The 16,994-nt window shown below is 38.5% G+C and overlaps 1 protein-coding gene across 5 annotated transcripts in view; it reads left to right on the forward strand.

Moving 5' to 3' along the window:
• rims2a (regulating synaptic membrane exocytosis 2a) overlaps positions 1–16,994 on the forward strand; it is a 1,051,530-nt gene that overhangs the window by 1,009,967 nt on the left and 24,569 nt on the right. For 4 of the 5 annotated variants that reach the window (XM_073052040.1, XM_073052005.1, XM_073052014.1 and 1 more), the window contains one exon: positions 16,250–16,391. In XM_073052040.1, the coding sequence (XP_072908141.1) occupies positions 16,250–16,391 (142 nt within the window). Of the gene's footprint in view, positions 1–6,254; positions 6,795–16,249; positions 16,392–16,994 lie in introns of those variants that run through there. The other variant, XM_073052032.1, reaches the window with a different exon arrangement.

Consider the following 16,994-nt stretch of genomic DNA (forward strand, 5'->3'; position numbering starts at 1 on the left):
GCATCTGGTGGGTCCGTCCTCATTGTGGGACAAAATCAAAAATGGAAATTCTGGAGCATTGCCTAAAGACATAATCCTGTGAGCTTGACCATGACAAGATTCACTGACCTCAACTCTCACAATTTTGTTAGGGGGCCCCAGATGTTATGAGCAATTTGCTGAGTTATCGAGGCTTTAAATGTCTTTGTCGTGCCTGGGTGATTGTTGTGGTATGTTTCTTTTCACCCTTACTGTGTTTTGTTTACTAACACAGCCATTTAGACTATAGGCCATAACACTAGAAGACATAGGAGCAGAATTAGGCCATTCAGCCCATCAAGTCTGCTCCACCATTTCTTCATGGCTGTTTTATTATCCCTCTCAACTGCATTCCTTTGATGCCCTTACTAATCAAGAACCCATCAACCTCTGCTTTAAATGCACCCACTGACTTGTCTCCACAGCTATATGTGGCAATGAATTCCACAAGACTCACCACACTATTGCCTAAGAACTTCCTACTTACTTCTGTTATAAATAGACATTATTCTATTCTGAGGCAGTCCTGGACTCACCCTTTCCACAGCCACTCAATCTAGGGCTTTCAATATTCAATGGGTTTCAATGAGATTCCCCTCCCATTCTTCTAAACTCTTGAGAGTACGTGCCCAAAGCCATCAAACATTCCGCATACTTTAACCCTTTCATTCCCAGAATCATTCTTGTGAACCTCCTCTAGACCCTCTCTAATGCCACCATATCTTTTCTTAGATTGGGGCCCAGAAATGCTCACAGTGATCTAAGACCATTCTGAGAAATGCCTTAGAATGCCTCAGCATCATATTCTAGCCTTCAAAATGTATGCTAACATTGAATTTGCCTTTCTTACCACTGACTAAACCTGCAAGTTAACCTTTAGGGAATCTTGCAACTCTGGTTATTGAATTTTCACCATTTATAAATTAGTCTGCACCTTTATTCCTTCTATCAAAGTACGTATCCATAGACTTCTATAGGACTAGAATTCCACCTGCCATTTCTTTGCCCATTCTCCCAATCTGTCCAAGCCCTTCTGCAGGCTCCCTGCTTCCTCAACACTACCTACCCCTTCACTTGTCTTTGTCTCATCTGCAAACTTGGCCATGAAGCCATCAATTCCATCATCCATATTGTTGAAACCTAACATGAAAAGAAGTGATCCTAATACTGACACCTGCAGAACACCACTAGTCACAGGCAGCCAAATGGAATAGGTCCCCGTAATCCCTGCTCTTTGCCTCCTGCCAATCAGCCAATCTTTTATTCATGCTAGTATCTTCCTGTAATATCAGAGGTTCTTACCTCATGTATGGCACCTTGTCAAAGGCCTTCTGAAAATCCAAGTAAACAACTTCCACTGACTATCCTTTGTCAATCCTGCCTGTTATTTCCTCCAAGAATTCAAACCGATGTGATGTCGTTTCTGCAGTTCAATGAACAGACACAGATTAACAAAGGGGTTAAAGCACATACTTGGTTTTGATGATCAGCATTTTAATTCATAATGAATGATAGCATCCTGATTAGATGTCATTTTTTAAACTTAGAAGCAAAAGATTGCAGATTCTGAAACTGGAAATAAAAAGAACGGAAAAAGAAGAGGAAACTCATCAGGTTAGGCCACATCTGCGATAAAAGTAACAGACTTAAGATATCAATTCAATGACCATTCATCAGAACTAGTAATAACATTATATAGTGTCCAACATGTATCTGATTGTGTTATATGTCTGATGGTACGGTAACGTAATAGTTAGCACAACATTTTACCAGCAACTCAGGTTAACTTCCAACCGCTGTCTATGAGGAGTTTGTACATTCTTCCCTGAACCGCATGGGTTTCCTCCAGGAGCTCCGGTTTCCTCCCACATTCCAAAGATGTGCCGGCTGATAGGTTAGTTGGTCATTATAAACCAACTAGCTTGGGCTAGGGTTCAAATCGGGAGTTGCTGGCTCAAAGGGCCTGAGGGGCCTATCCTGCATGGTATCTCTATAGATAAATATCTAATGTTGAATGGTGCAGACCTGTTGTATCAGCATGGCCTCAGCTGGAGGGCTGTGGCATTTTTCAGCATTAGTTATAAGGGCCAGGCCTAAAATTCAATGTTGCTAGTCACTGATGATAGATTTTCCTCAGAACTGATAATAGATTTCCAGGATGAATGTCAACACTGCTCATCTTTCAGTATATCCACACCTCTAGGACTGCAGAGGTTCAAGAAAGTTCACCACTATCTTCCAAATGACAACTAGGAATGTTGGTTCAGCCCAAGACACCAACATCCCTTTATTGAATAAAAATAAAGGATGTAGCCAAATCTGCTGACTATTTAGAACATTTTTTTAAATTTCAGAAATCCAACATCAGCGGTAATTTCTTATGAGCGAATACCTTCCATAGGATATGACAATATTGAAGATTTTATTGTGGCGTTAGAGGGGAAGGGGTAACATGAAATTGAGTCACCTTTCTCAAAACAATCACCACAAATATGACAAACATCATAAAGAAATACAGCACAGGTAGTCCATGCTGAAACCTTTTAAACTGCCTACTCATATCGACCTGCACTGGGACGATAGCCCCCTGCACTCCTACCATCCATGTGTCTATCCAAACTTCTCTTAAATGGTGAAATCAAAATCGTTTCTGTCACCTGTGCTGCCAACTCATCCCACACTCTCACAACTGTCTGAGTGAAGACGTTTCCTTTCATGTTCCCCTTAGTCATTTCACCTTTCACCCTTAACCCATGACCTCTTGATATTGTCCCACCCAATCTCAATGGAAAAGCCTGCTTGTATTTACCCTATCTATACCCCTCATAATTTAGTATACCTCTACCATATCTCCCCTCAATCTTCTACTTTCCAAGGAATAAAGTCCTAACCTATTCAATATTTCCTTATAACTCAGGTCCTTGAGACCTGACAACATCCTTGTAAATATTCCCAGTAATCTTTCAACCATATTTGCATCTTTTCTGTAGGTAGGTGACCAAAACTGACCACCAAATTAGGCCTCACCAATGTCTTATATAACTTTAACACAACAACCCATCTCTTATGAAGGCCAAATGCCAAAAACTCTCTTTACAACTCTACCTGTACCAAACTTTCAATAAATTATAGACCTGTATTCCCAGATCCCTTTGTTCTACAATACTCTTCAGTGCCCTACTGTGATAAGTCACACATGAGAATTTGTTTAGTGGGTTGTCAGGTTGTTCTGTCTATGTTGGGAAGAGTATGGCACGGATGATAATAATAACCTACATTGCTGCAATAATGATTGTTGCCTTTGTTTGTAGCTTGCATAGTCAGTGAAACACAGTGCACATGCATTCAAGATGTGTGTGTTTTGATTTATTCACATTCCGTTTTAATTTGTCAATTATTCCTACTGCTGTCATTTTATTACAAGAAAAGGGGTAATGATCGCATTTGCTGTTAAAGCCAGCACCTTTCTGGGCAATTTAATTGCCTGATTTCGTTTGCTGTTTTCATTCACTCTCTCAACACATTATTGTCCAGGTGATCTTTCACTCAACATGAAATGCTGATTCAATGCAAGTTCAGCAGGTTCTGTTATGCTGCGTAAAAACTGTGTCACATTCAGGCAAACTCCACAGCCTGCGTAAAGCACTGGATTGCAAATTACAGAATTGAGCATATTCGCTAACTGTAAAAGTGAAATACATATATCTTTATGTTTTATTTAGAGATACAGTGCAGAACGTCCTTCTGGCCCACTGACCCATACCACCCAGCAACCCACCTATTTAACCCTGGCCTAATCACAGGACCATTTACAATGACCAATTAGCCTACTAACCAGCAAACACGAGGAAATCTGCAGATGCTGGAAATTCAAACAACACACACAAAATGCTGGTAGGACACAGCAGGCCAGGCAGCATCTATATATCTATACCTACTAACCAGTAGACCTTTGGACTGTGGGAGGAAGCTGGAGCACCCAGAGGAGATCCACACTCAGAGGGGAGGAACGTACAAACATTTTTACAGGGGTCACCAGAATTGAACTCCAAACTCTGACACCCCAAGCTGTGCTAACTACTACACTACTGTAGCACCCTCTAAAGATAGCAGTAAGAGATTGAAGACCATAACTGTGAAGTATACAAATGTGAAAGACTAAATATAATATTCTTAGTGACACAAACTTTAACTTAGATTCACAGAGATATACAACTTAGAAATAAGCCCCTTAGCCACAGTCATTCATGGCATCCAAGGTGTTTTCCTGAGCTCCCGACTTTGCTCAAAAAATAATAGTTGAAATGCACTATTCATCATTTTCCTTAAGAAAGTTTCTTGCAAGTTCAGTATCACTGGTTAGGCATAGACATGTCAGTGACTAAAGGGCTGGAGTTAATCTCTTAATGACTATCCGTAATGGGAATAGGAATCATACCTTCCTGATGGGTTTAGAACATCATGCCATTGAAGTCAGTCACCTGAGGTAGAAATTGTGTGCATGGGCCCTTAGCAATACCAAACAAAAGACTTATTTTACAAACCATCCAGGGAGGATGGACACTTTAAAGGATTCAAAATTGGCTTCATATTCTTGTTAAAACTTGCTCCTATGTTTGAGCCTCATGCTCTTTATAAAGCGTATATTTGAATTAAAAAATCACAACAATGATGTGATTTCACAAAATCTTTATTGCAATTACCAATCAGTTTTCAGAAAATATTTCCCACAGTGTCATTATTGCTAATACAAAGTTACAGCCCAGTCCTCACAGGAAAATTCTTCCCCAACATTGAGCATATATATCAACAAGGAGCACTGCCACAAGAAGGGACTCCCACCATCCAGGCCGTGGTCTGTTCTTGCTGCTGCCCGAAGGAGTTACAGGAGTCTTATGTCGCACGCCATAAGGTTCAGGAGCGATTATTACCCGTCAACCATCAGGTCAATGAACCAACATTGATACATTCCGTCTCCTCAACTTTGAACTGATTTCACAATCTGTGGATTCACTTTTCAAGGACCTTACAAGCCATGTTCTCAGTATTATTCATTTATTTAATTATTTATTTTTATTGTTGTTGTTTGCTTTTTTGTATTCCCGTAGTTCATCTTATTTTGCACATTGGTTAGTTGTCAGTCTTCGTGTGTAGTTTTTCATTGATTCTATTATATTTCTTTGTTCTACTGTGAATGCCCACAAGAAAATGAATCTGATTGTAGTTTATGATGACATATATGTACTTTGATAAAAATTTTAATTTAAACTGGATGAAGGGTATAGGATTCACAGCCAGTGTCTTATTGCAAAATAAACAAAGTCAATTTACCTGGCAATCTTTTTAAGGGGAGAGAAAACAAAGTTATGGCAACTTCCTCCACTAAAAGCACAGAAATATGTCAAAAACAAAATTATAGTGAGTGGAGAATATTTACAGTTGTGCATAAAATCAATTTCATGCACTTAAACTATGTAGTAACAAAGCTTAGCTAACAGAAAGATTATCTTATCATGACTATTCCGTCGACAAAATCAGATGTATCACCGACACAATAGACTTTCAAGCCTAGTCTTTTACTTTACTGCTCTGTTACCACACTATGAGCAACATTTGCTTAATAACAGTTAGCATTGGGATTAGTTCTTGAGTTTTGACAGAGTTTTCAGGAATAATGCTGTTCAAATGAACATTTCCCAGTTCAACACAACACACACAAAATGCTGGAGGAACTCAGCAGGTCAGGCAGCATCTATGTTGCTGGTTCATTGCAACCTCAAACATGTGAAGTGTAATAGTTTTGTTACATACAGAAGAAATGTATTCCAGAAAGGAGAATAGAAGTAATGTGTGTTTAAACTATTGAGCATTTAATAAATTTTATCTCTAAATAAATAAATTACTGAGGATTATTATATCATAATTCTCGAAGTTCTGAACGTTGTAATGAGCAGTTCCGGCAGATGATTTTCTGCATCAGAATTCTCCCTAAAGATGATTTTTATTGTCAATAATTTTGCAAAGATTATTCCTGGAGTTTTTGATCAATGCCTGAGCTTCAGAAGTGAATGACTTCAAAAGGCACAATTTAATAACTGTTTGCTTCGCAAAATAATACATCCTGTGCTTGCCAAAGTGCTAACTGTTTTATGCTGGAGAGTGCAAAATGCTCTCCTCCTCCTGCCATCTGATTGGCTGCACACAGAAGCCAGCTACCTTCCAGTCAGCATCTTCTCAGCGCTCTTTTGTGAATCAATGAGCAGGGTAAAGGAGGAGGCAGAGAGCTCCAGACGAAGAGAAAGCAGAGGAGTCAACGAGGCTTCTTTCATTTGCCAGGAAGAGGAAGGCTGCGTTTGACTTTGATTGCACTTAATTCACAGGTGGACAAGGTGTATATGTTCAGTTATCTGATGCTACAGAGGATATGTCTTTAGAAAATCCACCTCATTTCTGTGCAGAGTAAATGACTGAATAGTCTGCAAAGTACGGTTTTGTGACAGAAAACAAAACAGAAGAGGTCTCCCGGCCCAGCCAGAATACGGGGAAATCATCCCCCAGTATTTCTTAATAGGATCTGTTCAGAACAACCGTCAAAACGCCTCGTGTCCTGTATCGCGCTAAAGGAGGGTCGACCAAGATGGTTAGGCAAGGACCAGATACTGGCAATGCCAGCTTGCGAATGCAGAGGTCACCAAGCCGAATAAGCTTATCTGCATCTTTTGAAGCTTTGGCTGTTTATTTCCCGTGCATGAATTCTTTTGATGAAGGGGACGGAGGTAAGAAAATTGGTTAAGAAGCCTCTCCTCTATTTTACCTGTTGATTGCCAGTTGATATAAGATTAAAGTATAAAGGTGATCCTATTGTAGATTGTAGATCGAAGTTGGTGCAAAGTGATAGAAACTATATTTAAAGTCAGGTAGACTCTCTGCTGCTTATTAATTATACATGAATTAATTTATGCAAAAAAATCACTAAGAAAGCATGTATTTTTATAACATCAGAGTTATTTTTCCTAACTAACCGTAGCAGTAGATACATTGATTCGGTTTCGTTTTCATGAGTTTACAATGAAGAGTAAAGAATCCAGCCATGTTTTGTCATTTAATCTCCTGCTTTTAGTCGATCACTCTCTCTTTCTCTCTTAAATAAACACTCCTTTACTTCATTCAATCTGTTTCTCACCTACCTCCTCTCAGCCATTTAAGTATTGTGCAAGTGAAAATATTTTACGGCTAAATAAGCAAATTGTTTTTCTTTAACTTTTAATAAATCACAAACATTCAAGTTGGCATTCAATTTCTAAATTGAAAAATAAAGCATTTACTTTACATTCCTTGCCAGAAATGGAATATGTCAGCCTGCTTACTTGTTCATCTTGTCGTTTAGAATCAGACTTTAGCACCAATTTACTACCAAAGGTTACATGAAGTGATCTTTAAAGCTGTGCATCAGGTTGTTCAATATCAGACTGTTGAGCTGGTTGTTGCAAGAATTGTCACCATATAGAAGCAGTAAAGACAAACTGGATCAAATATCCTGATACCTTGCATAACTATTTTCATTGTAAGGCTGGGGAAAATATATAAAACTCAGAGTGGTTTTATATAACTTATCTTTACTTTAATCGAGAAAAAATAAGGAGTTACTAAATATCCATACTGTGCAAAACCAGATGTGCAATCGATTTATTTGGTTAGTATTCCTGATTAGCGTAGTTATGATTGCCACCTCTGTTAAAGCTCAATATTTATTAACGGTGATAAATATCAGGATTCTATGGCTGTGAGCAGAGACTGAACTAATTAAAATATTACTTCCTCTTGTCATTTTCTCCTGTTATTTATCTTTAAACTGCATTCTCAGTCGGTTACCTCTTTTCTACATGTTTTACTGCCTATAATGTGCTAGAATTTCCGTGCATAACCCCATCAATGGAGCTATTTTAATGATTGAAAAATCATAGATAGTCAATACTGATAAAATCACATAAATATTGCTACCTGAATTGTGAAACATGGTGTTCTTATCTCTAGGGTAAATTTGTCTCTGCTGTCTATTGTTTTTGAAAATATATTTTCTAATTTCTGTTCATTGGTAGCTGGTCATTGATTGTTGAACTGGGTGATTTTACTGAAGTGCATGGATTGAGAAAACAGAATTCTTTACGTGCCGTGTCTCACAGTGGGATTGTTCAGGGAGCCTAGCAACAATACCGTCTCTCGAAAGGGAACCTATAGGGTCTTTATGTTAACTCACACGTGATGGGATGGGAATCTGAACAACACAAAGCTATTAATTTATTGAGAAATCACTTATTTCTGAATTAAACTGAAACAAAAAAAACGTGAATGCATTAATTCTCTTTGTTGACTATATGGTTGCAAAAATAGTTGAATATTTAATGCTTGTTGTACTCACTGTTTTCTGGGTGTTTTGCATTGCCAGCTGATTTAAAACTCTGAAGGCTGAAGCTAGGAAATGTGTAAAATAATATTAATATATACACGGTTTGAATATCAATAGAAAGCTATGTAATCATTTTATTTTTTTAAAATAGCACCAGGTTTAAGTATGATATTATAATCCTAATTAGAATAATTGATGCTTCGTATCTGATGAAGCTCTTATTTAATCTTGTGGATGGTCAATCAACTTTGTGTCATGGGCTGTAAAAAAAAACTCACTAAGCTTCAGGCACTGGAAGCAATATCTTACCAATTGATGTTATATGAATTGTAAATGTGCATAAGCCTTCAGAATTATATTAGTATTGGAACATTACTGTTTCACTTCAGTTATCTTCTTTAACCCATATAATTATCTTAATCATGCTTACTCTGGACATTTTCCCTTAAAGACAATTAATCTCTGATTAGGTAAGGTTCATGTCAGGATAGAAGCTTAGAACTGCCTACACTGTAACCACAGCAACAGAAGTCAGGGAATTCATTGAAAAATAGCTGCAGTAATCTCTATTCAGTCAAGTCTTATTTTTTCTGAAGTCTATTTTTGTCACCATTTCCTCTCCTCCTTTCCTGCTTCCACGTAGTTCCATTCAGACAGTATTTGTGACTGAAAACGTATCTGCGTACCTTTATCCCATTGCTTCACTAGGTCTGATTCCTAGTTAAGATGAAGTTTTTACTTGCTTCTTCAGGGGATAGTGGTATTAAACATCACTGCACCTGAGCCTGGGCATTTAAATCATAGTTAGGTTGATGTATGAAATTCAACATATGAGAAACCATTGCTACATTTGTATTTCCCAAATGCAAAAGCCTATCAAAGATCTATCTGTAGATGACAGGAGACAGTAATTGAAAGGTAAGTAATTATAAGGTGGTAAGAATAAATAAGAAGGCAGAATAGGCACATAAATTAAATTAATTCATGCATTATACTTACATGTGAGGAAAAAGGGAAATTGCTTAGAACAAAGATCATACAACAGTACAGCACATGAACAGGCCTTTTGGTCCAAAATGTTGTGGCGAAACAACCACAACATTCTCTTTTAATACTTGTAATGCTACTGTGACACTGTAATTTCCTTTGAGATCAATAAAGTATCTATCTATCTATCTAAAAAGTAAATAAAAGAAAGCCCAAAAACTATTCCCTCCTATCAACACAATGTCCATATCCCTACATCCTCCTCACATCCATGTGCCTATCCAAACGTCTCTTAAAAGCCCCTAATATATTTACCTCTACCACCATACCAGGCAGCACATTCCAGTCATCCACCACTCACTAAGCTAAAAAACTTATCCCTCACACCCCCTGTAAAACTACCCCTCTCCAGTTCATGCCCTCTGATATTAGACCCTGGGAAAAAGATACTCCCTGTCTACACAATCCATGCATCTCATAATCTCATTAGTCTCCATCAGGTCTCCCCTCAGCCTCTGGCACTCCAAAGAAAACAACTCAAGTTCATCCAGCCTCTCATGATAGCACATGCCCTCTAAACCAGGCAGCATCTTGGTAATCCTCTTCTGCAGCCTCTCCAAAGCCTCAACATCCTTCCTATAGTGGGGCAAACAGAAATGTACGCAATACTCCAGATGTAAACAATATTGAAATAACTCAGGGAGAAATTCAGGGAAGTTGACAGTTTTCAGTGTGCCACACTGGCGCAGAGCAACAATCAACAAAGCCAATTTAATATTGAACTTACTGAGAAGAAATAATAATAACTTAGTCCGAACTCATCTTAAATAGTTCATTCGACCCTAGGGAGAAACACATTGGAGGCATCGAGTGCTTGAAGTAATATAGAACAAAGCCGCAAAGCTTTAAGGAAGGAGTTGAAAATTATGAGAGACGTCTGGAGAAAATTGATGCTTAAAATACTCATCATACCAGCAATCCAGGGATGTATGAAAACAACAGGCAAATTCAGAAAGTAACTTGAAAGTAATGGAACAATAATGGAAAGCATGATAATTTAAATATAACGTCTGGGCCAGGTGTCACCCAACACCCATTTATTATCACCCTCTTTAACAGAATAAAGCAGTCACCAACATTTTGAGGAGAACTTACAGGTGGTCTCAAAAAGCATTAGGCCTTTCCAAAACACCACCCGCAAAATGCTAGAGGAACTCAGCAGGTCGGACAGCATCTATGGAAATGAATAAACCTTCGAGTTTTCAGGCCAAGTCCCCTCTTCAGGACTGAAAAGGAAGGGGGAAGAGGCTGAAATAAAAAGGCAAGGGAAGGAGAAGGAGGCTATCTGGAAGGTGATAGGTGAAGCTAGGTGGGTGGGAAAGGTCAAGGGCTAGAGAAGAAAGAACCTGATAGGAGAGGAGAGTGGACCATAACAGAAAGGGAAAGACGAGGGGACCCAGGTGGAAGTGATAGGCAGGTGAGAAGAGGTAAAAGGCCACATTGTCAGTTTTGGTAGAACTGGTGGAAATGAAATGTCACTGTATAGAAACAATGTTTGTGAAAGCTGTAAACTCCCATGTCATGAACTTCTGAAGGTCTCTATACACATTCATCAGTTCAGCCTGATGTATTTATTATTATTCACTACCTTGAGCTCTAAAAACTTTCCTTTATCAAAAGTTGCCATTAAGTATAACCAGTTTTCACTATAAGTGATTTTCAGTAACAGCATATTCTGTATATAATTTTGTTCTTTGTTAAAAATAATGCTTTGACTTTGGAAAGCTTTGTACCGAGTTACATTGAAATATTCAATGTTTTTCATTATCTATTTAACATGATGTACAATGACCTTGATTTCTAAATCAACAATAATTTATACATGACATTGATTATAAATCAACAATATTTTATTTTATGTGACAAGACAAGGTAGCATTTATTGCCCACTCATAATTTCTGTAGAAAATGCAGTAGTGAGTCTGATCTTTATCTACTGAGTCCATTGGGAGAAGGTACTCTCAGAGTATGGTTTGATAGGGTAGGAGAGGATTGATGTCATAGATTTATAGAAAAATACAGCACAGAAACTGGCCCTGTGGCCCACCTAGTCCATGCCAAACCATTTGAACTACCTGCTTGCATTGACCCTATCTATACCCCTCATAATTTTGTATACCTCTGTCAAATCTCCCCTCAATCTTCTACATTCCAAGGAATAAAGTCCTAACCTATTCAATCTTTCCTAAAACTCAGGTCCTCCAGTCCCTATCATCCATGTCCTTGCAAGTGAATATTTTGATCATTTCTCTGTTCGAAAGTGTGTATGATTGTTCGACCTTCTTTGTATGTTACAGACGACAGAAGTTCAGATTATATTGCGATTTAAATTCTGACTTGGATTTTACCTGGGAATCATTTATTTGCTATTCAGACAAGTACAATTTTTAGCATTTCAAAGGTATAATGTGACACCTCAGAGTTTGTAAGGGGACAGGGGCTTTTTTCCCCATCAAATTGGATGAAAGCTTTTCCAGTGATGATGGGGATCTCCAGAGAAAGCCAGGATGGATCATCTATTTGGCAATTCTAGCTGGAGGTGGTTACAAATGTTTCAACTGTTTTCTAAGCATTCACATATTGGGCCTGTGATTAGACTAGGCTAGTCTGACAGTTCCACCACACTAACCTCGCTCCAAACCCCAAAAGGACATAAATGAATCGGGTAGAGTTTTACAACAAACTATCGTTTTTACTCGGTCACTATTACTAAATTTAGATTTCCAGAAGGCATTTGATTAGCTGCTGCATCAATATTTATTATGGGACTTTAAAGCTCATAGTGCTCATGGTGTGGTGCTAATATATCAGTGTGAACTGGAGATTGGCCACCCAACAAGAATCAGAGACAAGGCAAATATGGGTGCATTTCTGTTTGATCATGAGTTTGGTCCCAGACTGCAGCTTCCTGTTTTCTATAGATGTTTTAAATAAAGGCACGAAGGTGAAGGTGTAGGTAGGTAGGTGGGGTGTGTGTGTGTGTGTGTGTGTGTGTGTGTGTGTGTGTGTGTGTGTGTGTGTGTGTGTGTGTGTGTGTGTGTGTGTGTGTGTGTGTGTGTGTGTGTGTGTGTGTGTGTGTGTGTGTGTGTGTGTGTGTGTGTGTGTGTGTGTGTGTTGGTCATTAAAAGAAATGATGAATTTCACTGGATGTTTCCATGCACATGTGATAAATAAAACTGAATTAGCGGTAGGTAAGTAAGTGACTCCAGCAGGATCCTGCAGATCACCAACAGTAAGAAGCTCAGCCGTACAAGCTACATAAATGCCACAGCCAGATGGGCAGGTCAGAAGACCGTACGCCATGATAAAGTAGCTCATTCCCTGTGCCTTACTCGTGGCTACAAGGTACAAGTTGCTGATGGAATGCTCTCCACTTGCCTGGATGACTGAAGTGCCCACACTCTGAGGAAGCTTGACTTCTCAACACAGCAGCCTCCTCTGTCCACCACAGTGAGCACTAATTCCCTCTGTCACTAGCACACAATGGCAATGCCAGACGGTAACAAAGTACAGAGGCAGAGACTCCCAAACTTACATCCTCTACCACCAAGAAAGTCGTGCCTGTAACACATGGACACACCACCTGCTCCTCACCCAACACCAACAGCGCACCATTAAAGTGCAATCCCCAAAGAAAGAAGGAAAAAAAAGTGACGTGAGAAACATTCAGGCCGAAGTTAGATTACTGGGACACTCCTGGCTCAGAACAGAGAACGACAGAGACCGGAGGTCACTGATGGCCTTTGCTCCACTAAGAGCTAAGGGCCCGAGTAGAACAGCGTGCCATCCTGACTCGGAAACGTATTGCTGATCTTTCATTATCTCTGTGACTAGGTCCCAGAGCACATTTTACCAAACATTATGCAGGAGTATCTTCACTAAACAGATTGCAGCAGTCATGAGACAACTCAGCACTAGCTCCTCAAGTACGATTAGGGAAGAACAGTAAATGGTGGTGTTGGCAGGGATAGCCAGATCCAAGAAAATGAAAAAAATAAAAGCACCACATAATTGCTTCACAGAAGTAAATTGTTCCTCTGTATTCATATAAATTACCTAAGTAATTTTGAAATATCACATTTCAATTACTGCTGAAATTTGTAAATAGTAGAAAATGGAAATTACTGCGTAGCTTCTTATCTTGACCTTTTAAAACCTGGTATTATTCTGATGAACCTAAATTGTATGAAATTTGAAAGTTGCTTTGAAAGGAATAATGGTTGCAATATTCTAATGTAGATTAAAAGCCAGTTTTATGTAATTTATTCATTTCCAAATACCAATTTCTACATTTTATTATAATTTATGCACATAAATTCCATCAGCTTAAAGCAGACATCTACAATGATTAAGATGTAATGTAGCACATGATAACATGAATGCTTTTGAAAAATAAATCTGTAAGCATTTCTAATTTGTTTTTAAAATTCACCAATACTTGAAATTGACACCTGTCCTACCTCACATCTTAACTTATTCTGCTCTTGACAGTTTTCAGAGATAAATAAGTTGTCAGTGGTTACACCTACTTGGTAAGTGCCTGTCTATATCACATTGAAGTGAAATTCAGCAGATTGTATAATGATTGGCCAGTGCATTCCATTGGTCAATCACCAAGGGGTGAGAAAGGAAAACACCACAAACTGAGAAAATGAAATTGCAATGTGTTTCCAGAGGCTCAGGTGACAAGTAGAAACAATGAATGATTACTTTCAGCTTAAGAAACAGACTCATAACACGAAACAACAAAGTTTGTGCTTCCTGAATACTTTTGGGTGTGTATCTTATGGGTTTTTGGGCTGCTGATCATGAAAATCATCATGAAATTTCCCATTTTTTTGAAATTGCCTATAATTGTTATTTCAATTCATAATTCAAGTCAGAATCACTGATTTCAAGATTAAGGAAGGTATTTTTGTTGGTCCACAAATCAAACAGGTCATCAATGACAGGCAATTATAAGAACTTCTAGTGAGACCAGAGAAAATCACATGGAAGGCATTCAAGTACGTTGTTAAAAATTTTCTTGGCAATACAGTGCAACAAATTAAGTGCAAACACGAGAAAATCTACAGATGCTGGAAATTCAAACAACAACACACACAAAATGCTGGTGGAACACAGCAGGCCAGGCAGCATCTATAGGGAGAAGCACTGTCGACGTTTCGGACTGAGACCCTTCGTCAGGACAAATTAAGTGCAGCTGGTTGGCAACATACATCAAGCACACAAAAGCATTAAGTGCAACACGTCACTAAAGATTCATTATCTGCATTCCCAATTAGACTTCTTCCCCACAAATCTTGGCGCTAGCAGTGACGAGCGTGATGAAAGGTTTCACCAGGTCATTGTGGTCGTGGAGAAACTGCATCAGGGCAACTGGAATCCATCAATGCTGGCTGATTATTGTTGGACACTGAGAAGCCTCAGACACTGGGTACAAATGAAAATCATCAACAAAACATTTTTAGCTTTGTTGAATTACTGCTAAGAGTCAACACCATTATGCAATTAGACGCATTATATTCAGTAAAAGTTCATTTCTGGTTTCTCCAAATTCTTACATGATACAAGTAACCTGAAATTACATTTGTGTTCAGCTTCAAGCAGTCTATCATAAACAAAAAGAAAATTCAGAGGAAGCAACACTTACGAAAGAAAATTGTTGTCCAGTGTTATTTGTTAAGTTGTTAATTTTATTAAAAGGTTACATTGCAAGTAAGATTTGAAAGTTTGATCATATTTTCTGCTACAGTATTCCTCTTTTGCACTGCTTGCTTGTTAATTTTTAATAAATTATTGCTTTGCTATGCCTGCACAGTTCAGAGGCCACAAAATTCCATGATTAATGCCAGTGACAATAAATGTGATTCTAAATCTGTAACTGATGGAAGTGCTGCAACTTGCAAATGCCAGCAGCAGACATCTTTGTGCAAGGCCTTTCTTGTTCTGATACATCTCTGCCTGAAGATAATAAAAGCTGAAGGGAAAATTGAACCCTTATAAATCTAAAAAACTGAGAGACATGTCATTTTTCCAGTTGTGAAATTCATTGCCACTGTTGGTTGAGGAGGCCAAATCATTGGTTATGTTTAAAGCAGGGATTAATAGTTCTTGATCAGTAAGGGCAAAAAAGGTTATAGGGAACAAGGCAGGAGAATGGGTTTGAGAGGGTGGATAAATCAGCCTTGATAGAATGCTGGGCTGAATGGCCTAATTCTGCTCCTATGTATAAACATTTGCATAAAGTCACAATAGGTAAGAAACCAACTAAAACTGTTATGAAACAATATAAACTGATAAAAATCTCCAAACTGCAATAATGAAATTGTTTTATCATTCAGAATCCAGCTGAAAATAACATTTGCCTTTGCTTACTCAAGCATTGTTCAGTCTTGTCACAGTAATGATAATGATTTGATGCACAGCAGGGGCTCTCAACCTTTTTAATGCTATGGACTCCTTACCATTAGCTGAGAGGTCTGTGAACCCCAGATTGGGAAACCCTGATGCAAAGTGTCGTCTGTTCACTTTCATTAGCTGGGCATGGCGTTACAAACACCGCTTTGGCCAGTATAATCATTCCTTTGTTGATGTTTAAACCAATTATGCATATTTTCCATAATATAAACTCAGTTGAACAGCATTTATCTAATACTTTACATTATGTGGCTTGTATGCAGTATATAATCTTATTTTCAGAATTATCCTTCTGTACATGAATGTAGCTTTTAAGAGACAGTGTAATGTAGAATCTCCTCTTCCTTGTTTCCGCAGAGGTTGGAGGGAAAAAACTCCGAAGTACAATCCAAAGGAGCACTGAAACCGGTTTAGCAGTTGAAATGAGAAATAGGATGACACGGCAACCAAGTCGTGAATCTACCGACGGAAGCATGAACAGTTACAGTTCGGAAGGAAAGTAAGTTCATTACAATGGTCATTAAAAGGATGCAGAGCCGGGCTGAAAAACGGCAGATGGAATTCACCCAGAATATTTGACATGGTTCACTTTGGAAGGTTGGATTTGAAGGCAGAAGGCAGGGTTAATAACAGGATTCTTAGCAGGGTGTACTGTTTATATTGTAATTGATTTATCTATTTATTCTATATTTATCATGTATTGCATTGTACTGATGCTAAGTTAACAAATTTCATGACATATGCCAGTGACATTAAACCTGATTCTGGTATGTTGACCTTCATTAGTTGGAGGATTGAGTTTAAGAGCCACAATACAATGGTGCAACTCAAAAAATTGCTGGTTAGACCACAGTTGGAATATTGTGTTGAGTTCTGGTCACCTCATTAGAGGAAGGATGGAGAAGTTTTAGAAAGCTGTGGAGGAGATTTACCAGGACGCTGCCTGAATTAGAGAGCACATCTCATGAGGATTTGTTGAGTGAGTTAGGGATTTTTACCTTTAGAGAAATAGAGGAAGAGAGGCAACTTGATAGAATTACATAAGATGCGAAGAGGCATAGATTAAGTAGATAGCCAGACCCTTTTACCCAGGGCAGAAATG

This window comes from Hemitrygon akajei, chromosome 1 (assembly GCF_048418815.1).
Source record: "Hemitrygon akajei chromosome 1, sHemAka1.3, whole genome shotgun sequence".
Taxonomy (NCBI): Eukaryota; Metazoa; Chordata; class Chondrichthyes; order Myliobatiformes; family Dasyatidae; genus Hemitrygon; species Hemitrygon akajei.